The 25,446-nt window shown below is 35.9% G+C and overlaps 1 protein-coding gene across 4 annotated transcripts in view; it reads left to right on the top strand.

Moving 5' to 3' along the window:
- Nucleotides 1-25,446, top strand: part of TBC1D32 (TBC1 domain family member 32) — a 205,549-nt gene that overhangs the window by 16,243 nt on the left and 163,860 nt on the right. For 3 of the 4 annotated variants that reach the window (XM_040474515.1, XM_040474512.1, XM_040474513.1), the window contains exons 4-10: nucleotides 5,247-5,424; nucleotides 18,555-18,623; nucleotides 20,839-20,964; nucleotides 23,773-23,851; nucleotides 23,977-24,080; nucleotides 24,173-24,234; nucleotides 24,837-24,981. In XM_040474515.1, coding sequence (XP_040330449.1) covers nucleotides 5,247-5,424; nucleotides 18,555-18,623; nucleotides 20,839-20,964; nucleotides 23,773-23,851; nucleotides 23,977-24,080; nucleotides 24,173-24,234; nucleotides 24,837-24,981 — 763 coding nt within the window. The remainder of the gene's footprint in view (nucleotides 1-5,246; nucleotides 5,425-18,554; nucleotides 18,624-20,838; nucleotides 20,965-23,772; nucleotides 23,852-23,976; nucleotides 24,081-24,172; nucleotides 24,235-24,836; nucleotides 24,982-25,446) is intronic. The other variant, XM_040474514.1, reaches the window with a different exon arrangement.

The raw sequence follows: 25,446 nt of genomic DNA, 5'->3' as shown, positions 1-25,446 counted from the left end.
ACCACAATTTCTTTATCCATTCATCAGTTGATGGACATTTAGGCTCTTTCCATAATTTGGCTATTGTTGAGAGTGCTGCTATGAACATTGGGGTACAAGTGCCCCTATGCATCAGTACTCCTGTGTCCCTTGGATAAATTCCTAGCAGTGCTATTGCTGGGTCATAGGGTAGGTCTATTTTTAATTTTCTGAGGAACCTCCACACTGCTTTCCAGAGCGGCTGCACCAATTTGCATTCCCACCAACAGTGCAAGAGGGTTCCCGTTTCTCCACATCCTCTCCAGCATCTATAGTCTCCTGATTTGTTCATTTTGGCCACTCTGACTGGCGTGAGGTGATACCTGAGTGTCGTTTTGATTTGTATTTCCCTGATAAGGAGCGACGCTGAACATCTTTTCATGTGCCTGTTGGCCATCCGGATGTCTTCTTTAGAGAAGTGTCTATTCATGTTTTCTGCCCATTTCTTCACTGGGTTATTTGTTTTTTGGGTGTGGAGTTTGGTGAGCTCTTTATAGATTTTGGAGACTAGCCCTTTGTCCGATATGTCACTTGCAAATATCTTTTCCCATTCCGTTGGTTGCCTTTTAGTTTGTTGGTTGTTTCCTTTGCTGTGCAGAAGCTTTTTATCTTCATAAGGTCCCAGTAATTCACTTTTGCTTTTAATTCCCTTGCCTTTGGGGATGTGTCGAGTAAGAGATTGCTACGGCTGAGGTCAGAGAGGTCTTTTCCTGCTTTCTCCTCTAAGGTTTTGATGGTTTCCTGTCTCACATTCAGGTCCTTTATCCATTTTGAGTTTATTTTTGTGAATGGTGTGAGGAAGTGGTCTAGTTTCAACCTTCTGCATGTTGCTGTCCAGTTCTCCCAGCACCATTTGTTAAAGAGACTGTCTTTTTCCATTGGATGTTCTTTCCTGCTTTGTCAAAGATGAGTTGGCCATACGTTTGTGGGTCTAGTTCTGGGGTTTCTATTCTATTCCATTGTTCTGTGTGTCTGTTTTTGTGCCACTTTAGCTTTTAATTCTTAGAGTAACTAGTGTTTTAGGTAATATTAAAAATTGCCTTCTGAAGCTAGATGGCAATGATTTTTTTTTATTGTAATAAAAATTTTATGGAATTTTTATACATAGTAAAATCTTTTAAATTTGGATCCCACAAATTTATTTTTGATAAAGCTTTGGACATATGACATTTGCTTTGTTAATTCTAGTCTCTGGGCTTGGTTGTATGTGATGTGTCTAGGAACTGTTGGCACTCTGATTTCTCTCCATGCTGGGCCTTACTTCCTATTGCAGTTTGAAGGCAGATATGGAAGCTTAGAATGTGGCTCATCTTTCCAGTATTACAAAAACTGTATTACATACTTGAGCTTATGTTACCTTTTGTATTTTAAAGCATTAAATATGATTTATTTTTAAATAGTTAAACTCTTTATGACATTGGACAGGACCTCTTTCTCTTTGTGACAACTGATTATATTATCTAAACAAATCTGTTATTGAACAAAGCAACAGTGTATGCCTATCAATAAATTAATAAAGTTCAAAGAACTAAGATATATTAAGTAAAAGCCATTCAGATCAAGATTTCCTAATTCTTGATTTGCAGAAAAAACAAACACTAGAGTCATCTTCATTTTTGGATAATATAATTTCTAATAATCTATTTCTGTTAGTACTATAAAACTTATTCTAAAAGGAGTATTAAAATATTTTATTAGAGAATGAAAGAATTTTCATATTAAAAGCAAAGTTTTATATGGGACTATTAGGAAATTATTTTTTTATCTCTGGGTAAGTCACTTAATTTTCTTGTGTTTTAGTTCATCCATGTGTAAAAATTAAAACAATAATAATTACCTCATAAAGATGTTAAATATCTTAATGAATATTTGTCTTCTGCTTTGTGAACCATAGATGAAAGATTTTCAGTTGTGCAGAGTATTATTTTCTTTCTTTCTTTCTTTCTTTCTTTCTTTCTTTCTTTCTTTCTTTCTTTCTTTCTTTCTTCCTTCCTTCCTTCCTTCCTTCCTTCCTTCCTTCCTTCCTTCCTTCCTTTCTTTTTTCCTTCCTTCCTTCCTTCCTTCCTTCCTTCCTTCCTTCCTTCCTTCCTTCCTTCCTTCTTCTCTTTTGTTTTCTTTCTTGTGTATGTGTGTGTGTGTGAGAGATTCTTCAGAAATTACCTAGGACTGATGATTAGTCAACAGTACTTTTATTAACAGCATTTTTACTGTAATAATTACAGATTATTTTCTTAAACATTTTGATATTTATTTTTATTAGAGAGCACAAACGGGGGAGAGAGAGAGAGAGAGAGAGAGAGAGAGGGAGAGAGAGAAAATATTAAGCAGGCTCCATGTTTAGTGCAGAGCCCTACGCAGGGCTCAGTCCTACGACCCTGGGATCATGATCTGAGCTGAAAACCAAGAGTCAGACAGTCAACCAACTGAGCCACCCGGGTTCCTCGATATTTATTTTTTAAATAGAGTTTTACAGAATAAAGAATTCATTTGTAGGGTCTATCATCGGTTCCTCATATATGTAAGAACTACTCACCATGTAAAATTTGCAGGGTTAGTTGATGTGGTTTTTATTCATTACCTCTTAGAACTTTTTCTTATTTTGACTTCTTGGAGTATTGAATGAGGCTTCTTAATAGTGTTCATAGTCCATCTGTGTTTGTTTTTCTTTTGCTTTTTCAAAACGGCCAAAACTTAAACAGTGGCTACTATTTAAGTATATAGTTCATTTGATATTTAGGGTCTGGTTCTCTAGCTTTTTTGTTTGTTTTTGATGTTTAAATCTTAAGAATTATTATTCTTGGGGTGCCTGGCTGGCTCAGTTGGTAGAGCATGTGATTCTAGTTCTTGGTTGTGAGTTTGAGCCCCATGTTGGTGGAGAGATTACTTAAAATTTTTAAAAAGAATAAAAAGAATTATTCTTATTTTTTTCTCTGGACAGTTTGCTGATACTTCTTGCAGAAGAATTCATGTTGGTATTTTCAAACAGTCTGGAGAAAACATGTCTAAAATGAAACTTAAAGATTTTCTGTGGATTTTACTTACTTACCCTTAATCTTACCTTATACATCATTGAGATTTTACTTTTATATGTCCTCATTAAATTACCATATTGTATGTAATTTTTAAGGGGACAGGACTTCTCTCGTTTACAAGGCTATACCTAACTGCAAAGGAGTCTGGGGACTGTAGTTTAGACTTGTGTCCAGCTATAATCCACTTACTGTGGAAGAAGACAGCAGCTTTTGATGGATAGGTCTTGATTGCTCCCAGGGCATTGTTATGTTTCCCTATTTCTTGCTGCTGAGAATGTGTAGAGGAGAAAGCTGGAGCCTCTTCTCTGTTATCCTATAGCTACTTTGCCAATTAGTCTAATGAGTGTCTTAGGATTCTTTCTTGCTCTTTGTATCCTCTTACCTCAAACTTGGATCTTCCCTGGACTCTTTCTTACCTCTGTAACAGTTCTCTTCTGTACATGTTTTCTTCCTATATTGTTTCTAATTATTACCATCTAATTTAATATTTTTGTGTTTTCTCACAGTTTCTGGTGCTTTGAAAATCTATACATCTATAACTATGTATTATATTAAATTTGCTTCTAGTTATATATTACATAAATTATGTTGCTAAATCATTAAATGTATGAGAATATATTTTAAGTTATGTATAGAATTATGTATGTTTAATAATATGTAATTTGTATCATATAATTTAAAATAGATCGTAAAACTCCTTTAAATTTTAAAATCTTAGTCTTCTATCCAAATCCCCCAGCATGGTTTTATCCTTTAATATGAGAATAACTCACCTATTCTTCCTTTGATTTGTGGAGTTACAATGACCCATATACCAGAAATATAAAGAAAGAGGAAGTTTCTGTGCCTATTTTCCTCAAGTATTTTCATTATTAAATGATAAATATATGTATCATACTTTATATTTACAAAGAACTTTCAGATACATACTCTTATGTTTTGCTACAGCTAAGTGAAATAGGTCAGCTAGATTGTATTCTTTTTGTCACATTTTATAACTGAGGAAAATGAAACTTACCTGGGATGACAAATCTGGTATGTAAAGTCATCAGGATTGTAATCCAGGTTTTCTGATTCCAAATTTAGTATTGTATTCACTATGTTTACTTAAATATTTACGGCTTTTTTGTTTTAAATTTTTTTTTTCAATGTTTATTTTATTTTTGGGACAGAGAGAGACAGAGCATGAACGGGGGAGGGGCAGAGAGAGAGGGAGACACAGAATCGGAAACAGGCTCCAGGCTCTGAGCCATCAGCCCAGACTCTGACGCGGGGCTCGAACTCACGGACCGCAAGATGGTGACCTGGCTGAAGTCGGACGCTTAACCGACTGCACCACCCAGGCGCCCCGTCGGCTTTTTTGTTTTAAATGTAGAAATTTCAATGGTCCAGGTCACATATTCCTCATTTGTAAAATAAAGGGTTAGATTAGATTTTTTTTTTTATAGTTTCATCTAGCTCTAAAATTCTGTTTCTAGGGTTTTGGGCATCTCAATCTAATATTAATGTGGATGCTTGAGAGTTTGCACTTAATAAGTAGAGAAATTTATTTATAAGTTCTTTCTGAGATTTTCAGACCCATGGAGCTAAAAGGGATTTAGAAGCCATCCATTTCAAACTCTTACCTATTTCAGGAATCCCTTTTTTAACATTACTGACAGTGGGTTTTTTAGTCACTGTTTTGAAGGACCCACTGATAGCTTAACTCTTATTTAGGTCTCAATGGTGGCTATAGGTGCCTATAGATATAAAGTATAGGCAGGGAAAAGGGAAGGAAAGAAAATAGAGAAAGGGAGGAAAATAGAGAAAGAGGTAGAAATAAAACAAAGAATAAAAGTGACATGTAAAATAGACTGTTTTGATAGTATGATAATAACAGTTGACTGTTGCTAATTACTGGTATCCGTACCATTGGAACATCTTGCCTTAGATTCTGTTAATTTTACTACCTTGGTCCATGTAATCAGATGAAGAAACTTGGGGAATAACACATGTTTTATATTTCCTATTAATTTTTATTTCTGTTGTATGAATTGTTGTGCCATTTGTTCCTTAAGAAACACTGACTTGCATTTTTTTTCTTTAAAATTGTGCTTTTAAAGGGACTTTACAGAAAAAATAATAAGTTTAATTGAGCTGAGCGTTTTAATTTGTGCTAATAGTCTTTTTCTTACCAAGACTGCTTTGAATTTAAAGATACAAAGAAATGATGCATTCCCTGAAGAACATCATGATGGTAGTGGTGGAATCTATGATTAACAAGTTTGAAGAAGATGAGGTACGGAGTCAAGAGAGTCAGAAAAAAATCCAGAAGGAGAAGAGCAACAGTTACTGCACAGACAATTGCTCTGATAGTGATTCATCTTTCAATCAGGTATGTTGTTTTGTTTTGCATTTATGTCTTGAAATGATTATTTATTTATTTATTTATTTAATGTTTATTTTTGAGAAAGACAGAGACAGAATGCGAGTGGGTTAGGGACAGAGAGAGGGAGACACAGAATCCGAAGTGGGCTCCAGGCTCTGAGCTATCAGCACAGAGCCAGATGCGGGGCTCGAACTCATGAGCTGTGAGATCATGACCTGAGCCGAAGTCGGATGCTCAACCGACTGAGCCACCCAGGTGCCCCTTGAAATTATATTTAATAATCAGTAGCTTCAATACATTTTTTGTTAGCTAGATTTTTTTCTGCTTTCCAGTTTTAAGATTTATCTAATCTTAAATAATTAATCTTAAAAATCTTAAAAATCTTAAAAATATATTTATCTAACCTTAAAGATTAGTACATGAAATAACATCTAGAATTATATGTTCAGTGATTGATTACATTATGTCTAAGACAAATCTTAATGAGGTATGGAAATAAACTAATTGATTTTGGATTAAAAAAATAACACTTGAAAGATCTGCTTAAGGTTTAAACAAAACATCTTATTCCCAATTGATTTTTATTAATCAAAGTTTAACTACATTATAGATAAGATATAGACATAAAACATTTCCCTTATCTTCTGAGATGAAAGTTGCTCTAAATTGTTAGTTTTAAAACATGAGCTTCTTTTTGGCATCAAGAGATTTGAGGTTTTACATTTTCTCTTTCCAGGTTATTGGAATCCTTGTCACTTGGCTAGAGCAAAGCTAGCAGAAAGGCCACTGGTTAGACTAGACCTAATAGAAGACAAAGGAAACTAGTTAGAATAAAGCCTTATGCATGTACCATGAACTTCCCCACAAAAACTTTCAGGCCAGATAGAGTCGGTCTGACCTTTCTGTGAATCCTACCTGATATTTCTAATGAAACATTTTCACCTAGTTAGTGCTAATGTTGGGATATAGCTATAACAGATCCTAATAACTATGTGCCAAAAAGGGATTTGGGGAGTTGGGGTGAAATGTGAAAAAGTATGTATATTGGTCACAGTTGAGACTGCACTTATGAAGGAAAAATGTTTGGAAGTAGTTAAGGCAGAACTTAAAAGTTGCTCTGCTGGGGCGCCTGGGTGGCGCAGTCGGTTAAGCGTCCGACTTCAGCCAGGTCACGATCTCGCGGTCTGTGAGTTCGAGCCCCGCGTCAGGCTCTGGGCTGATGGCTCAGAGCCTGGAGCCTGTTTCCGATTCTGTGTCTCCCTCTCTCTCTGCCCCTCCCCCATTCATGCTCTGTCTCTCTCTGTCCCCAAAATAAATAAACGTTGAAAAAAAAAATTAAAAAAAAAAAAAAGTTGCTCTGCTAAGGAGAGATTGTGCTAAGTTTTGAATTTTACAAGTCAAGTTTGTTTTCTTTATTTTTAAAGATTTTTAATTAATTAGTTTTTTAAGTTTATTTACTTATTTTTGAGACAGAGAGAGCACAAGTTGGGGAGAGGCAGAGAGAGAGGGGGACACAGAATTCGAAGCAGGCCCCAGGCTCTGACCTATCAGCGCACCACAGCCTGATGCACAAGGCTCAAACCCACGAACTGTGAGATCATGACCTGAGCCAATGTTGGACGTTTAATGGACTGAGCCACCCAGGTGCCCCTCGAGTTTGTTTTCTTGATATGATGGAGGAAATGGCAAAGATTATGAATTTTCTTCACATTGTAGCCCTTAATATTTCCTTGTTGACGGACTGTTTGGAAGTAACTGGGTTATAGGGATTTTAGTTTTGTTTTATTTCAGTAGGTTTATGGAACTGCTTCTTCAGATCGAGGACTTTGTGGAATTAAAAAGCATAGGAAAACCCAACTTTAGGACTCTGGGGGCTCACAGGATCATACTTTCTTACTGATTTGACGAACCATCTGTTTACATTGGAATTGAACAATGAAAGAAAAATAAAATGGAATATCTTTAATTTGTTCTAAGAAGTCCAGGTGTCCAGACTAAATTATTTCCAGTCCTAGAATCGTAGGTTTTTGAAGAAATTCAAAGCTTTGGTAGAAATGGGGTCATACTTTCTAAAGATGTTCTTGTTTTTTATTTTGTTCAGGTTTTATTCTTGGGAACAAATCAGACTTTAAGTTTATATGGCTTCTTTTGGGATGTCCACAGGGTATAACTGCATTTTCAAGTGTTTGCTCCATGAGTATGACTTTATTTCAGAAAGCTCTAATTGAGTTGAAAGTGAACTGTGTCCACCAACAAGGCATGGGATCCCTGGACTTTTGGAAAAAAGATATGAATGCCACAACTACCCTGACAGCTCTTTTAGTTTGGCAGAACTCTAGGAGATGTGTGGGTATGCTTTTGCTTAGTGAAAGGAGACTCTCTTACGTGTAAATTACTAAAGAGAGGCTGAATTAATATGTTCAGGGTTGAAAAGGTGTCCGAAGATATATCAGTCATTCATTCCAATAAATACTGATGTTGGTAATAATGCTTTCCAAATTGATAAATTATTTGCTCTGGACTTAGAAAAATCTGAATTGTTCTGTGAATAACATTGAGTAAACAATTCTGATGCTGCTGTTGGTTTTTTGTTTGTTTTTTCATTTGATAATTTCATTTTATTTTTTTTTAACTTACATCCAAATTAGTTAGCATATAGTGCAACAATGATTTCAGGAGTAGATTCCTTACTGCCCCTTACCCATTTAGCCCATCCCCCCTCCCACATCCCCTCCAGTAACCCTCAGTTTGTTCTCCATATTTATAAGTCTCTTCTGTTTTGTCCCCCTCCCTGTTTTTATATTACTTTTGTTTCCCTTGCCTTATGGTCATCTGTTTTGTCTCTTAAAGTTTTCATGTGAGTGAAGTCATATGATATTTGTCTTTCTCTGACTAATTTCACTTAGCATAATACCCTCCAGTTCCATCCATGTAGTTGCAAATGTCAAGATTTCATTCTTTTTGATTGCTGAGTAATACTCCATTGTGTATATATATGTGTATATATATATATACACACCACATCTTTTTATCCATTCACCCATTGATGGACATTTGGGCTCTTTCCATACTTTGACTATTGCTGATAGTGCTGCTATAAACATGGGGGTGCATGTGTCCCTTTGAAACAGCACACCTGTATCCCTCGGATAGATGCCTAGTAGTGCAATTGCTGGGTTGTAGGGTAGTTCTATTTTTAGTTTTTTGAGGAACCTCTGTACTGTTTTCCAGAGTGGCTGCACCAGCTTGCATTCCCATGCTGTTTTGATACTAGTAGAAAATTTCTAGTTTGCGAACAGAGTAGGCTTTATTTCATTGTTATTATTTTTAAAATTGCAGCCTGGTTATATATGGATTTCTGACCTATTATTGAAAATCTTTGGACATGGTTGGCCTTGGACACTATTAATGTATGTTTGAGAATGTTAAAAAATAGAGAGATTGGTTTTTATTATAATTTTGAACAGAGCACTGAAAAGATTTGGTATTGTGATTAAACCTTGAAAAAAGTAAGGTAATGAAAACCTTGAAAGAAGCAAGGTAATGTTGGAAAGATAGAATTAATAATACTAGCTGTCTGTTATTGAGATTTCTGCCATATATTGGTCCCTGTACTTGACTTTGTCTTTACTATAGGTGTTACTAGTCAACTTTACAGGAAAAAAAGGCAAGGTTATAGGTAAGTAATTTGCCCAAACTCATATTGCTAGTTAGGAGTGAACTGTGAATTTAAGCCTGGTTTCTCACCCTCTAAAGTCTTTGTTCCATGCTTATACTACCTGGAGACTGCTTGAGTTCAAATCTTGGTTCCGCCACTTACTAGCTGTGTGACCCTGGACAAATGTCTTAACTTCCCTGTGCCATAGTGTTTCTCATTTGTAAAATGGGAAGGATAATACCACTTAACCTCATATGGTTGTTGAGACTGTTAACAGAGTTAATGTGTATCAAGTCCTTAGAACTGTTGCTGCTGCTCTATATATGTTAGCTTTCATGTCTTAAAGGATGTGCTGAAGTGGATGCCATTCAGAGACATACTAAAATAGACAGTGTCTCAGTTGTAGTCCTGTATGGTTTCTAATTGAGCTTTTCTGGGTCATTTTCTACAGCTGGGAAGGAAGAGGATTACCTCTAATATACATTAAGCTTTTAAAAGTCATGTCCTTTTCTATTGCAGTTGTTTTGTTTTCTTCTTTCTTAACCATATTCAGTGTGGTACAGCACAGGCATTTTGCTGTTTTATAGTGTGCAAACTATTTAATTATGTTCCAAAGGAACCCCAAGGTGTACACTGTGTGGAGGAGGTGAGTTTAGGATAGGATTAACCTGTTGCCCTTGCATAATGTGAACCTATTTAAGGCATTTACTGTTTATTTGCTTTCAAGACAGGCTATGTTTGAAACCCATCCTTGGTATCTATGGTAGGCAGTTTAAAGGACCCCTTGAAGATATCCATGTCTGAATCCCCCAAACCTGTGAATATATTAGCTTACATGGCCCAAGGGTCTTTGTTAATGTGATTAAATTAAGGATCTTCAGCTGGGAAGACTATCCTCGTCAAGGAGAGTCAAATATAATCAATCACAGCCATCTGTATAGGAGAGCCTCAGGAGGGTCAGAGTCAGGGAAGGTACTGCGTGGAATGAAATAGACGCTGGAGTAAGGCGGTTGTTGGCTTTGAGGATAGAAGGAAGCCTATGACCTAAGGAAAACTGCAGGCAATCTTTAGAGGCTGGAAAAAGTAAGGAAATGAATTCTGCCCCAGAGCCTCCAGAAGCAACACAACCCTGCTGATGTGTTTTAGATTTGTGACCTCCAGAACTGTAAGATAATAAATGCATTGTTCTTTTGAGTCCCTAAGATTATGGTAATTTTTAAAGCGGCAATAGGAAACTACTGTATTAGGGCCTCTATCCCTGCTAGTTCACCTGTCTTCACCTCTCACACAAAGGCCGGGGCTGATCTTCCCTGTTTTTTAATTCATAGAAAAGGAGATACTATTCCTTCAACTTTGTGCTTGAACCACCTCCTGGGAACAGTCTGAACTCCATCTTGTGCTAGGCTTTGAATTTTTCCAGTAAGATTTTTTGTGTAGCTTTTTCCCTTTACTGGGTGGATGGTCTCTCTTCTGTCTTTGAGAGTATTTGCTTTCAAGGACCCTAATGTATGTTTTATCCAGACTTCTCAAACCTTAGAGTATTTTGAGTTCAACCCATTTTCTGGCCTCTCCTAAAGTCTTCAAAGCTTTTACAGTGCTCTTTTTGGTGAGGAATTCTGCTTTTGAGGATTTCATGCTACGGAGTCTTGTAAGACTCCTCTTTTTCAGCAACATCAGCCAGAGAACAGGAGGAAATACACAGCCCAAACTGCACTTCACAAGTTCTTCCATCTCTAGTTGCCCTCAATTCATAAGATTTTGATTATTCTTGTTTTATAAGCAGAAAAAGATAGGAGCCTAAAGTCTTAAAAGCAGAAATGAAAGGGAAAGGTAGCTGAAACTAGAGAACAGGAAGATGGTAGCATTGATGCTGGGGAGGTTTGGGTAGGTGCAGGTGTGACCTTGCTTGCTTGCCTAATAGTCATCTCTTGAGACACTCTGACACCAGGAAAACTAATTTCTTTGATTACCAGTGCTAAGTATCTTCTTGATGAATATCTAAAGTTTCTTTATACTTTAAAATATTAATAGATTTTTGTTATTACCTCTCAATGGCAGCACTTTTAAAGTGAAAGCTGTTTTTGTTAAACCATAAGACATAGGAAATTAAGGAAAATTTTTCATTTGAAAATGTTTTTAAAGCATTGCTTTTGTTTTGAATTAGTAACTTTGTTCCGTATTTAAGGCATAATGAAAGGCAGGCTCATAATTTAAAAAATTTTAGAAGCACTAAAATTTGAAAAAGCTATTCTACAGGAAACTAAGTCATTCTGAATCTTGGAGACAAAGCAGTCTGAAATAAAGTTTTGCTCTGCCATCGATGAATTGTGGACCTTGGTTTCTTCTCTCGGTGCCTTGGTTTTCTTATCTGTTACAGTGGAGATAGTAATAGAACCTACCTTATAGGTTGCTTTATGGACTAAATGTATGTAAAGCATTTTCAACACAACCTGGCATAAGAACTAAATGTTTGCTGTTGTCCTATTTATCATCATTGGGTGATTTTTAAAATTAAAAATAGAGAAATTGTGCATTTAGACATATTAAAGCCTGAAATATCATTAGGTTTGATAGTTATATATTTCTTATTTCCAATAGTTATATTGTTCAGACCACAGTAATGTTGTCTGTCTTTGCTTGTATTTTATTTATTTATTTATTTTTTTCAACGTTTTATTTATTTTTGGGACAGAGAGAGACAGAGCATGAACAGGGGAGGGGCAGAGAGAGAGGGAGACACAGAATCGGAAACAGGCTCCAGGCTCTGAGCCATCAGCCCAGAGCCTGACGCGGGGCTCGAACTCACAGACCGCGAGATCGTGACCTGGCTGAAGTCGGACGCTTAACCGACTGCGCCACCCAGGCGCCCCTCTTTGCTTGTATTTTAATGGTTTATACAGTTTACAAGCCAAACATTTGGAGACTTCTAGGGTACATTAATTTTGAGGGTAGTTTGATTTTATTTAAGTGTAGTCATTGAATAATGTGAATATTCTTTAGTATATGTTGTAATTAATTATAACTGTTACCAAAAAAATTACAGAATGATTAATTTTTGCAATCTTTAGTAAATTTCAATTGAAAGAAATCTATCCCAATCTTATTTTAGCATATAAATACCTTTAATTAGGATCTATATGATTACACAGAGGACCAAATCTTATATTATCAATCTTATTTCTTGCTCTTTCTCCTTAGAATGTGCTAGAAATGATTTGTGTAGCTTATGCTTTAACATATGTATATATGTTGGGGAAGAAACTTCCTATAGGAAGTACCTATATTGATATTGCCAACAGAGGGGCGCCTGGGTGGCGCAGTCGGTTAAGCGTCCGACTTCAGCCAGGTCACGATCTCGCGGTCCGTGAGTTCGAGCCCCCCGTCAGGCTCTGGGCTGATGGCTCAGAGCCTGGAGCCTGTTTCCGATTCTGTGTCTCCCTCTCTCTCTGCCCCTCCCCCGTTCATGCTCTGTCTCTCTCTGTCCCAGAAATGAATAAATGTTGAAAAAAAAAATTAAAAAAAAAAAAGATATTGCCAACAGATATGTTGCTCTACAAATCAAGTGGGCTGATACTAGTCACCCCAGGAATTTTCAATCTAAGAAATATCTAGAACAGCTGAAAAATCTTAACAAATTGGTATTAAATGGGACACACTATCTACTTTGCTCTAGTTAACAAATTTATTAGTTGGTTGCTATCACAATTGATGTTCATTCACTGATGCACAATAACACACAGCTACCTTAAAAAAACAAAAGGGTAACCTTTAAGGCAAATATTAGGCTCATTCTGATGTCCGGTGTAACAAAAGTTTTCATTGCTTAAATAACATTTTTAAAGAGTAGTATATACTATGGTTTTTTTCTTTTTTTTCCAAAAAAATTTTTTTTTCAACGTTTATTTTATTTTTGGGACAGAGAGAGACAGAGCATGAACGGGGGAGGGGCAGAGAGAGAGGGAGACACAGAATCGGAAACAGGCTCCAGGCTCTGAGCCATCAGCCCAGAGCCCGACGCGGGGCTCGAACTCACGTACCGCGAGATCGTGACCTGGATGAAGTCGGATGCTTAACTGACTGCGCCACCCAGGCGCCCCTCCAAAAATTTTTAAATGTTTATTTTTGAGAGAGACAGAGACAGAGTGCAAACAGGGAAGGACAGAAAGAGAGAGGGAGACACAGATCTGGAGCAGGTTCCAGGCTCTGAGCTGTCAGCACAGAGCCGGACTTGGGGCTCGAACCCACAAACTGTGAGATCATGACCTGAGCTGAAATTGGACGCTTAACTGACTGAGCCACCTAGGTGCCCCAGTATGTACTATATTTAAGATAATTAACAGAATTCATAATTAAGTGATAAAGGGGTAGTAAATAGATTGATGAGGCAGCTCCAATCAAATAACTATTAAAGGCTATGCTTTTTCTTCTTTTTTAAAAAAGATTTTATTTTTTTGTTTTATTTCTTTTTAAATTTATTTATTTTGAGAAAGAAAGGGGAGAGGGGAGAGAATGAGTGGGAGAGGGGAGAGAAATGATCCTAAGCAGGCTTTGAGCTGTTAGTACTGAGCCCGACTTAGGGCTCAAACTCATGAATCATGAGATCATGACCTGTGCTGAATCAAAGAGCCAGATGCTTAACCAGTTAAGCCACCCAGGTGCCCCAAGATTTTATTATTTCTAAGCAATCTCTACACTCAATGCGGGGCTTGAACCCACAACCCCAAGATCGAGAGTTGCACACTCCACCCTTTGAGTCAGCCAGGTGCACCAAGTCTGTGCTTTTTACATTTGTATTATCACCTGGGAGAAAAGGCAAGTATGGTAGAATTGAGGGACTTCAGCCCAACAAATATATATTGAGCATATACTTTGTGTAATATTTTGTAATAGGCACTGCAAAAGTGAAAAGATTAATTATATACACATTATGTCTTCAAGGAGCTTACTTGAGATGAAGAGGATATGTACACAAATAACAGAGTTGTAAGGTAGAAATAATGTGTCTTAGGAAATCTAAAGAAGAATCCTTGTAACTAAGAATATCAGAGCAATAGAGGAAAGTGTGTTAGACAAGGGAATGGACAAAAGCTCTCAATCAACAAAGAATGGCATATTGGGGAACCTGTAGTTTATGTGAAGAGTTTGAACAAAGAGTTTGTGAGGAGTAAATGGAAAGGGTAGGTTAAGGCCAAATTATGGAGCAAGGATTAGATCTTAATGATTGCTCCTAGCTATAAAATTCAAGTGCCTGGTACATAATAGGTATCTGAAACATAGTAGATGCCAAATAAATATTTAAGGAATAAATGAATGCATTCAAAGGATAAACTGGATTGTTTTGCAAGTAAAAGGAAATCATTTTAAGCTTCTGAACAGAAAAATGTGTTCGGGAGATTTACTTGAGTTATGTGCAGAAGGGCATGAGTGGGTAAGAAAGCTGAAGAAGGCCTGAACTGAGGAGGCTTTGTAGGAATAAATAGTGACTGATGTGAGAATTACAGACATAGGATCATTAAACTTGGGCAGGAGGGTAGTGCAGAGTGGGTTTTGGGCAGGAGGGTAGTGCAGAGTGGGTATAGAGTCAAAAGTCTAGCTATGATTTCAAGCCAAAGTGGCTACAAGACCATGGGGTGTCATAAACCACGCCTGGGATTAGAAAGGAGGTTTAGGTGTGGAGAAGAATATGGAAGTTCACTTTTATTTATTTTTAAAGATTTTGAATTTCAAGTACCAGTAAGGTATCTCAATGGTGTAACAAGTGTTGAAAATGCAGGATTCAAGAAAAGTTGGGGATAACACAGAATGAGTCATCTCTGTTTAATTCCTATGGAAGCCACCTAAAATAGGCGAGACCCTAGGAAACACAGTTTCAGAGGGCCAGGAGAAACCAAAAGGTGGGTCATACAAGAAGGTGCCAAACCACAATGCACTGGGTAGGAACTTGCGGGGGTGGGGGTGGGGTGAATTTCAAGGTGGAAGTGATGGTAACTAGCTGTAATGGAGGCTAGAGGGAATTTAAGGAGGGGGGTGAATTTCAAGGTGGAAGTGATGGTAATTAGCTGCAATGAAGGCTAGAGGGAAGTCTATCATGAGGGCTAAGAAAAGATCTTTTAATTTGGCTAACTCACCACAGAATAATATTGGGGGAAAGAGGAGGTAATTTGAGGGATCATCATGTTGTTTAGCCTTAATCATTTTGTTAAATAAAAGGCAAAACCATTTTCAGAGAGTAAGGGTTGCTTGTTTGGAGTATTGCACAGAAGATTAGAAACAAAGGCTTTGTCATGGAGAGCATTTAAGTAAATGAATTTTGTTAAGGTCTATGTAATTACCCTTTTTGACTGCTACTTTGACATAATATTGGTTGCTTCCCCAAATATGAACTCACTGTAGTTGAGAATGTTCAAAAAATGTCTGGCTCCCCATTTATCAGGGTTGTTGTAGAGCATGCCTCTATATTGAAAAAGAGACTAGATTAGAATGGGAATCTATGGAAATCAATGAAATATATCTTTAGATTTTTTGATTTTGAATAGGTAGTTGGTAGGTAGAGTCAGTTATTTTATATTTTTTCATAGAAAATTTCCTGAGAGGGGCGCCTGGGGGACTCCGTGGTTAAGCATCTGACTTCGGTCACGATCTCACAGTTCGTGGGTTCGAGCCCTGCATCAGGTTCTGTGTAGACAGCTCAGGGCCTGGGGCCTGCTTTGGATTCTGTGTCTCCCACTCTCTCTGCCCCTTCCCTGCTTGTGCTCTGTCTCTCAAAAATAAATAAACATTAAAAATTTTTCAAAAAAAATTTCTTGAGAAACAGGAAATTTACTTTGCAGTTAAAAATTTTATAACAATAAAGCAAAAGACTTTACAATTTTCCCATTTAATTCTTACAGTGATGCTGGGAGGTAGATGTGAAAAATGAGGATGGGGTTAAAGACTCCAGAGTCATATAACTAGTTTGAGCTGGGATTTGAAACTTCATCTACCCAATTAAGATTCATGTCCTTGAAACTGTAGTTCTTTTTAGTAAGCTGGACAGCATTTTAGACATAGATAATGATCTGGTAAAAGTCATGATGGAAGTAGACAGAAGAAATAAAGTTTATAAGAGAGGCAAAAGGACTAGGTAAAGGGGGGGAAGTTTTTCTAGCAATAGAGTAGAATGAGTATGTATATGCACATATACGTTACATACATTTTAGACACTTATACGCATGTGTATATATACTGCTGAAAGTACATATATGCATTATGTATCACAAATGCATATTAGCACTTACGCTTATATATATACTATTTTAGATATTCTATGTTATCTTTTTTTCATTTCAAGACTGCTACATTCATATACTTATGTTTGTCATTGGTAATTATTCATAAATTTTAGTATTTTAATTGTAATACAAAAATTCAAAGTTAAAGATTTAATATATAGTGCTTTTAAAAAGTAACATGTATCAGAGTTCTTCACAGTTGAACTATATACTTTTAGAAAGGAAGAAAACTCAGCAAAACCTGAGACTCTTTAAGAAATGAAGTATTGGTCTGTTATGTTTTTTTTTTTTTTTGTTTTTGTTTTTATAAAGTGGTTATGTACCCTGTATTGTTAGGGACCATGTAGCATTGTGGGAAGACTCACTTTGGAGTCATTTATGTATTAAACTAATGTATATTCAGGGCCTATGAGGCACTGATTCAGGTATTGGGGATGCTATAGTGAAAAAGACCAAATTCTAAGCCATAATAGGGCAGACATGAAGAATTCTGGAGGAAGAGTGTTGCCCAGCAGGAGGAATGGCAATGGCAAAGGTTCTTAGGCTAAAGTGAGCATGGATGGCATCTTCAAGAAATGGAGAAAAAAGGCCAGTGAGACTGAACCTGACTGGCAGAGGGAAGAATTGTATGACCGTGTATTAAAGAATCAGGGGCCCAGATCATGTAAGTAAGTTCCCTATATTCTGAATAATGTGAGAGGTCTTTTTGTGAGGTTGAAGTAAGGGAAATTAATGGATTTGATTTATAACTTTGAAAAGCTCCATCTGACTTGCTGGAGAATGGATGGTGGTGTGGCGTAGGATGGGATGAGTCAAAGCAAGGAGACTGGTTAGGATGAACTGAAGTGGTCTAGGCTAGAGTCGATGGTGCTTTGGTTTAAGGTTTTAGCAGGGAAGTGGTGTGGGGTAGTTGGAGTTAAGGTTTGTGAAACTTGGGGATAATCTTTTGGAACTTAATAATATTGGATATAAGAAGTGAGAAAGTGAAGAGCCAAGATTGATTCCTATTTTTAACATACATTTTTTTTTAATCGTATAGAAAGAGCCTGAACATGAGTTGGGGAGAGGGGCAGAGGGAGACAGAGGGAAAGAGAGAGAATCTTCAGCAGGCTCCACACTAAGTGTAGAGCCCTATGCGGGGCATGATCCCACGGCTCTGGGATCATGACCTGAGCCGAAATCAAGAGTCGGATGCTCAACCCACTGAACCACCCAGGTGCCCCGACTCCTAGTTTTGATCTAAGTACAAAATCTGGATGGGGGGTAACGTCATTTAGGAGGATGGAGAAGTTTCAGGAAGGAGCAGGTTTGGAATAAAATACTCTGTCTTGGACATGTTAAGTTTGAGATGCCTATTAGACATTCAAGTGGAAATGTTGAAAGGATAATTATATATAACTTTGGAGATGAAGTAACTGATAAAAATTTGAGTCATCATGATGTACTTAACTGGAAGAGAAAGAGTATAGATAGCAAAAATGTGGATGGGAATCTGAGTTCTGATAACTTTGTGACTTGGAAAAGTTATTCAACCTTGGTTTTCATATTTCTCCTGTTTCAGTCATTGTGAATTTATATCATATAGGGCTTGTTACATAAAAGATAATAAATGACAGCTATTATTTTAATGGCAGTTTTATTTTTAGATGATTATTTTAGGTATTAGTCATATTTAAACTGCCTTCATCAAGAAAAAGACCTTTTCCTTTTTCAACATAGCTTATGGTCTATTATAAACTTTTTTCTAGATGGAGACTTTTACCTCAGGAATATTTCACCAAAAAGGAGGCCTGGAGAAAGGCTTAAGAAAAGTACAGGAAAGCAAAGGAACCAAAATATTCAAGCAGCATTGTAGCTATGCCTAGGGTACTAGCAGTGCCTTCTTGTTTTGTCTTACTGTTTCATTCATTTCACATTTCTGGGCACAAAATATCTTGGCTTTACATCTTTTGAATCTTATGTTCTACACATTGAAGTTGCTCAGCAAATAATAATTTTCAGATATGTGTAGTACACTGTTCTCCTGAGACATTCAGTTCCCATTTAAATGCCTTGGGAAACAAATTCCAAGTTTTCTGCCAAGTCAGAATAGATCACCCCCTTTCCTTGCTCAGAATGCATTTTGTGCTTGGAGTTATATTAAAAAATAATTTATAGCAGTACTTCTAAAAGTCTACTAAATGAATGTTTTGTCAATTGTGTTACAGAGTTACAAATTTTGTCAAGGAAAATTACAATTGATTTTAGACCAGTTGGAGCCTGGGCAACCTAAAGAGGTAAGTTTAAAGGGTAGCTATCAAGTTTAGTCAGATATATAATATATATAATATATTCAGTCTCAGCTAGACTGTTTCTCTTGAAGATAGGCATTTATTATCTTGATGCTCCTAGACTGATAACCCTGCTAGACTTTCCAGTCTTGAAATAAGAGGTCACAGAGTAAGGGAGGCTCTCAGAGAATTTTCATGGTTTGTAGGAGGAAATTTTTACATCTAGTTTCAGTTTTGAAGGGATAAAGTTATAAGTGGTTGTCCCCCAAATTGTTCTTTCACTGTTGCTTTGTGTGTAATATTTTAGTGATTTCTTTGAGGAAAAACTATCTTCATTTAATGTTCCTTCTACTTCTAGAAAATGTGAGCAACTTTCACACGTGTTCATTGATTAGAAAAAGGATTTTAATGTTTAGTTTTTGAGAGAGAGGGAGACTGAAAGTGGGGGAGGGGCAGGGAGAGGGAGAGACAGAATTGGAAGCAAGCTCTAGGCTCTGAGCTGTCAGCACAGAGCCCTACATGGGGCTCAAACCCACGGACCATGAGATCATGACCTGAGCCGAAGTCAGACACTCAACCAACTGAGCCACCCAGGCGCCCCGGAAAAGGGATTTTAAAGAAGCAGTTCTATTGAATTGTGCCTGTTTATATTTTAAGACTATATAAATTACTATTTATCAAGTATTATTTTGTTAAGTCAGTATGAAATAGAAAATAGTCAACTTTTCATATTAAACTAAATGAATAGTTAGGATTTACTCCCACTGATTTTTTTTTTAAATCACATAATAATTTTTAGAATTTCACCTTCTGGTTTATTTTCTAGATTCCTAGTAAATGTTTCAAAAGATATTAGAAATGAGTCTCGACTCTTCTATAACATCTTATTGTCTTCAGTTTAAGTGGATTACTTGGAAATTTATACTTGTTCAGAAACATTATGCTTCTGCTAGTAGTAAATTCTTTAAAAAAATTTTTTTTAAATGTTTGTGTATTTTTGACAGAGAGAGAGACAGAACATGAGCAGGGGAGGGGCAGAGTGAGAGGGAGACATAGAATCCAAAGCAGGCTCCAGGCTCTGAGCTGTCAGCATGGAGCCTGACGCAGGGCTCGAACTCACAGACCATGAGATCATGACCTGAGCCGAAGTTGGATGCTCAACTGACTGAGTCACCCAGGTGCCCCTAGTAGTAAATTCTTAATGGGATTTTGACCTAAAAATTAACTGAAAAGGAGAAATTAAAGTTTCTGAAATCATTCCTAAGTCCCCCAATCCCTATTACAAATACAGTTGTATTTAGGAGTTCTTTCATATGAATATATAGACACTTTTAAGTGCGTGTATATTCTGTCTTTTTCACGTAAAACTTGATACCCTGATTTAAAGGGTCTGGTTTCCTAAGCTTGGCCCCTACTGCTCCCTCCTGCCCCTCCCTCTTCCCCTTTTTTAAACCACTAGATTTCACTTATTTCAGCAGGGGAAAGAACCAGATTTTGAGGAATGGGTTGGAATCAGTGAGTTATTATTCACTAATTGGAGAGTGGTGGGGCAGAAGCCATGTTCCATTTCTGATTGGAGAAGGGCTATTTTCCACTGTTGTCCTTTGGGTCATACTGTTTTGAAGGAATTCTGATTCATTTTTGAGAAGAATGATTAAGAAGTAAGCTTTTTGTGACAATACAGAAATTCAGTTTTGCATCACATTGCTTTCTATCTCAGTGGTTTGAAGGTCGGAAAATGTGGTATAGCATCAAAAACTAGTCCAAATTGTTTTGTGGGAATTGTTCCTATATTCTGGAATGGGGATGCTTCACTAGGGGCATATTAGGCTATTTTTAAATTAAGGCCCCCAAATTATAGGACCACCTATGGGTGTCTACTTTAGTAAGGGAAGTCTGTGGAACAAGGCCATTGGAAAACCTTGCCCTGATGATTCAGATTCGGCCACCATTCTTCATTCACTTAGATATAGGACCTAGAATCTCACACAGTTATGTTTTAATTTTTGCTTTATATAAAATTAACAACCTATTTTTTTTCTGTTTAACACTTAGTTTAAAAAAATAAGTTCTCAAAATTGTTTTGTAAAAGAACCTTTGATTTTCAGTAGTTGGCTCTTTAAAACAATTATCTAGATAAGACTGCTTTTCGATGTTTAATATTTGGAGTATTGGTAGTGTTCCAGTGGCTGGGTATTAATAAAAGTCTTTTAAATTATAGGTGAGATATGAAGCCTTGCAAATGTTATGTTCAGCTCCTCCATCTGATGTACTGAATTGTGAAAATTGGACCACTCTCTGTGAAAAACTGACAATGTCTCTTTCAGATCCTGATCCTGTGTTTAGTGTAAGGAAATGCTTATAGAAACATATACATTTTTAAAGTTTATTTATATTGAGAGAGAAAGAGTGCGAGTGTGTGCAAGTGGGAGAGGTGCAGCGAGAGAGAGGGAGGGAGAGAATCCCAAGCAGCCTCTGCACTGGCAGTTCCATGTGGGCCTGAACTCACAAATCACAGAGATCATGACCTGAGCCAAAGTCAGGCGCTTAACTGACTAAGCCACCTATCTGGGTGCTCCCTGTAGAAATGATCTTTTAAAAATTTGTTTTCCCACCATTCTGTAAGCAAATGGAATTATTATTTTAATAGTAGCTCTAATACTTATACAATTTCAATTCCAGCTTTTGAGTTGTGAAGATTTTCTTTAAAGCATTGACTTAACTCTTTTATGATTAGAATGATCACTGTCACATTTCACTGCCAAATAATAATACAGGTACCTTGTGCACTTTGTTTTATCTTATAAAGGGATATCCAATTTGTGTCTTGTTTTTGAGGTAAGAAAAATATTTGAAAAGATTATTTAAAGCATTTTTGAAAGAATTGATGACATATGAAAATTTGCATTTAAAATGATCAGAATTTATTCTAACTGAATCATAAGCATTTTTCTTATGGATTTAAGTGTTTATTTAGAGATTGCTTAATTGCTTAAAAAGAAAAGAAAACTAAAGCCAAGTTTAGAAGACAATTGAGATGAATCATAAAGCAAATATAGAAAATTCCAAAAATTATAAAATTATGAAGTCAGAGAAATGATTGAATGTAAAAAATGATTCTCCTATAACTTCTCAGAAATGCTATTACATGAGTAAGATCATATTAAAAAGTATAGTTCTATTGGTAATATCGATAATGTGACTTAAAAAATTCTGCTAGGGGCACCTGGCTGGCTAAGTCAGTACAGCATGCAACTCTTGATCTTGGGGTGGTAAGTTCGAGGCCCACACTGGGTGTAGAGATTACTTAAAAAATAATAAAATCTTAAAAAATCCGGCTATATCCCATATCACATTTAAATGCAAAGTAGGTTTAGAGGGTCTTTTTCTTAATTGATGTATCAGTGAAGAAAAATTTTGCTTTAAAATTATTGTGTTTTGTACAAAATTAAAGATATTAGCATGAGGGTTAAAATGTACTAGCTGTTCAACAGATACGTATTGATTACCAACAATGTGCAGCATTCTAATCTAGATGCTGGAAACACACTGACCAAGACATTAGTCTCCGCCTTCATAGAACTTACATTCTACTAGAGGAGTGGGACAGTAAGCAGTTATTAAAAAAAAAAAAAGGTCAATACATTTATCTGTTGAAAATCATACTCTTCCATCAATGAAGATATAATTATACTGGTAAACAGGAGTGGTTTGGAAACAGAAGTGGTTTGTTGATTTTTATAAGGGGGGAAAATGTGTTCCAATTACCTAATACCCAGATGTAATTCAGCTTTACTGACACTAGATGATGCAGACTTCTGTAAAAACTCAATGATCCAAGAACTTCGGAAGGGAAAAAGACTTTTCAGGGTCACTTTTAACATTTCAAGTCTTTCTAAAAGGAAATTGTTAATTTCTGTGTATTTTTTCTTAACAAAGAATAGTGGCCAGGCAAATATCCTTTAATTATTTAAAAAATTACATAATAATTTTTATAAACCATGAATATCCTAATGGGTCAATATAAGTGGTTTTGTTTAGCTATTACAGATTATTCACAAGAGTGTTGTCGATACTTAATATTGGAAGAAGTTGTTATAGAGGGGAGATGGTAATAGAACCAGTCATTTTGGAGTAGAAAGTAAGGCATGGCATTCTTTTCATTTTGAATTTATGCTTGATCCAAACTCTTGATTGGATTCTTTGATTCTATTTCTTCATTTCCTACTCTAAAGGACTCTTCCATGTAATTTAGTGAAGCCTATAGTGTTTTAAAAGTGTGACAGATACTTATCAGTTGCTGCAATTATAAAAATAAACTTTCCAAAGTATTTAATATCCTGTGTTCAGTAGGAATTCCTTTGGGTTATTAGAGACTTTAGTCATTTGGGTAACCTTTTTTTAAAAAAAGTAAATTATCCTAACATTTGATATAGGCAAGGTCATTCCCCTCCATCCCTCCCACCCCCAGACTAGAACACTTGAGGAAATTTTATGTTTTTATATAATGGGACATTGAATTTCACTATTAGGATTAATTTCATCACAGTATTAAAGTTGGCATAATTAAAATGATAGCTATTATTTTAAAGTACCTACTAGGGCCAAGTACTTTTCTAGCTACATCTATTATCATTTAATTCATTTACCTTGTGCTCGCTTCGGCAGCACATATACTAATTCATTTACCTTGTGATAATTTCTACTTTGAGTTCTAATAATGTATATTTTGAAAATGTTTTAAATAATACTTTTCTTGGAGATAGGCAAAATATCGGAGTCCTAAATGTCTAATTACTGAAACTACCCATGTAAGCAATTAAAAAAAAAAAAAAACAAAAAACCAGCAAATGTTGGATTTGGAAAGGAGAATGGTTGTTGTTGTGATTGTTGTTGTTGTTGTTTTTAACCACTTAGTACTCCTGCTGTTGTCTGAACATTGTACCTTACTCTATCAAACCTCACTCTTTCTCCATCCATGTATTTTACTTTTTACTGACCAACATAAGATTGTGCTTTTACTTAAAGGTACATTCCTACTCAGATTTCTGAAAGGTTTCTATTTATTTTCTAAGTTTTTCGCTGTGTGAAAAGTGTTTTTTTCATCTCCATTTTATTATAAGAATCTCTGATACAAATCTTTTCATTTTCATAGGACCGGATTTTAAAATTCTATGCACAGACATTTACTCTTTCACCATTACATATGACCAAGGAAATTTATACAAGCTTAGGTATGTTTATTAGATTTTTTAAAAGGCATTTTCCTTTATTTGTGCTTAATAAAGTGGATAGGAAATAACTTTTCAGAAAACACTGCAAATGAATGATGTAATATGTTTTTAATTTTTCTTTTCAGCTAAATATTTGAAGCTATACTTTCTTTCTAGAGAAAATCATATTCCTACTCTGTCAACTGGTATAGATATAAGTAATCCTAATGTGATCTGCTTACTTAAAAAGGTATTCACTTGCTATATGCTTTTATTTTTGTTTAAATAGTTCTATATTTAAGAATTCTAATTTTTTGAGAATTGTTACATACTGCTTTTCAGGTTCGTCTTCTAAATGAATATCAGAAAGAGGCTCCATCTTTCTGGATTCGTCACCCAGAAAAGTAAGTCCCCTAATTTATGTCAATATGAAATATAGGAGTGTTACTGTCCCTTGTGCATTACAAGGAGAAAGAATAGAGACAGTCTTAATTGACTTATGTAATTGGGGAGGGATTAATAAAGTTTAGCTTTTCATATTTTGTGCTTAGCTATATGAATGGCTCTTTGCAAATACCATTTTACACCATTTATTTATTACAAAAAATCTGAATGAGGATGTTGTAGCCTTGTTTCCAATTCTTTTATTAGTCTTTGCTACTTTGGACAAGTTCCTTAAGTGTTCTTTAAAGTTTTTCCTTTCAGTTCTAAAAGTTTTAATAAGGTTGTAAGAGCCAACTGTTGAGTCTAAAAAGGAAAGTTAAGTTTGGAGAGCCAGTGTTGAAGTAGAAACAAAAGTTTTTTTAAAAAAATAGGAAAAAAATTGGGTGTGAATCCCATTTGCTAAAACAAAAAAAGTTTTTTTCTAAAAATTTTCACTTTATTATTCCATAAATAGAAAATATATCACTCTGTGTGTGTGTGTGTGTGTGTGTGTGTGTGTGTGTGTGTGTGTGTAATAGCATTTGTTTTTTTTTCTAAAACTGTTTTATTCCCAAACTTTAAGGTATATGGAAGAGATTGTGGAGAATACTTTGTCCTTATTATCCGTTAAACATGATCAGGGCCATCTTGTCTCACAAAAGATTTTGGATCCAATCTACTTTTTTGCATTGGTTGATACCAAAGCTGTGTGGTTCAAAAAGTGGATGGTAAGGAAAAATGGAATATTTGTCTACTTTTTAGTGCATTGCTGTATTGTGTCAAAGAATAACTAACATTCCAGTTTTTACTATTTATAAGAGTTCTAATCACTTTTACATGTTAACTCACTTAACTCTTATAACAATTTGTGAGATATATGGTATTACTACCCCATTTTACAGATGTGGCAACTGAAATATGGAAAAGTAATTTAAGATTGTTTACCTAGTAAGTGACAGAGCCAAAATAGGATTTTAAATGATAATTCATTTGACTCTCTTAACCTGAATGACCTATCTAAAATCTGTTCTTTTTTTAGTCTAAAAACTTCAGATTTTTTAAGCAGATGTGGTAGAACATGAGTTCACTGTTCATTTTTCTCTGACTTAGGATATTTTCAGACATACCTCCTTTCATTTGCTTCCTCCTGAACCTGCAATTTGGAGAATGTTTAATGCCTGAATGCTGGTGAT

The sequence above is a fragment of the Herpailurus yagouaroundi genome, unplaced genomic scaffold (genome assembly GCF_014898765.1).
Source record: "Herpailurus yagouaroundi ecotype Mexico unplaced genomic scaffold, PumYag 139, whole genome shotgun sequence".
Classification (NCBI taxonomy): Eukaryota; Metazoa; Chordata; class Mammalia; order Carnivora; family Felidae; genus Herpailurus; species Herpailurus yagouaroundi.
Note: the sequence above shows the minus strand (reverse complement) of the source record. Positions and strands in the feature narration are given on the sequence as shown.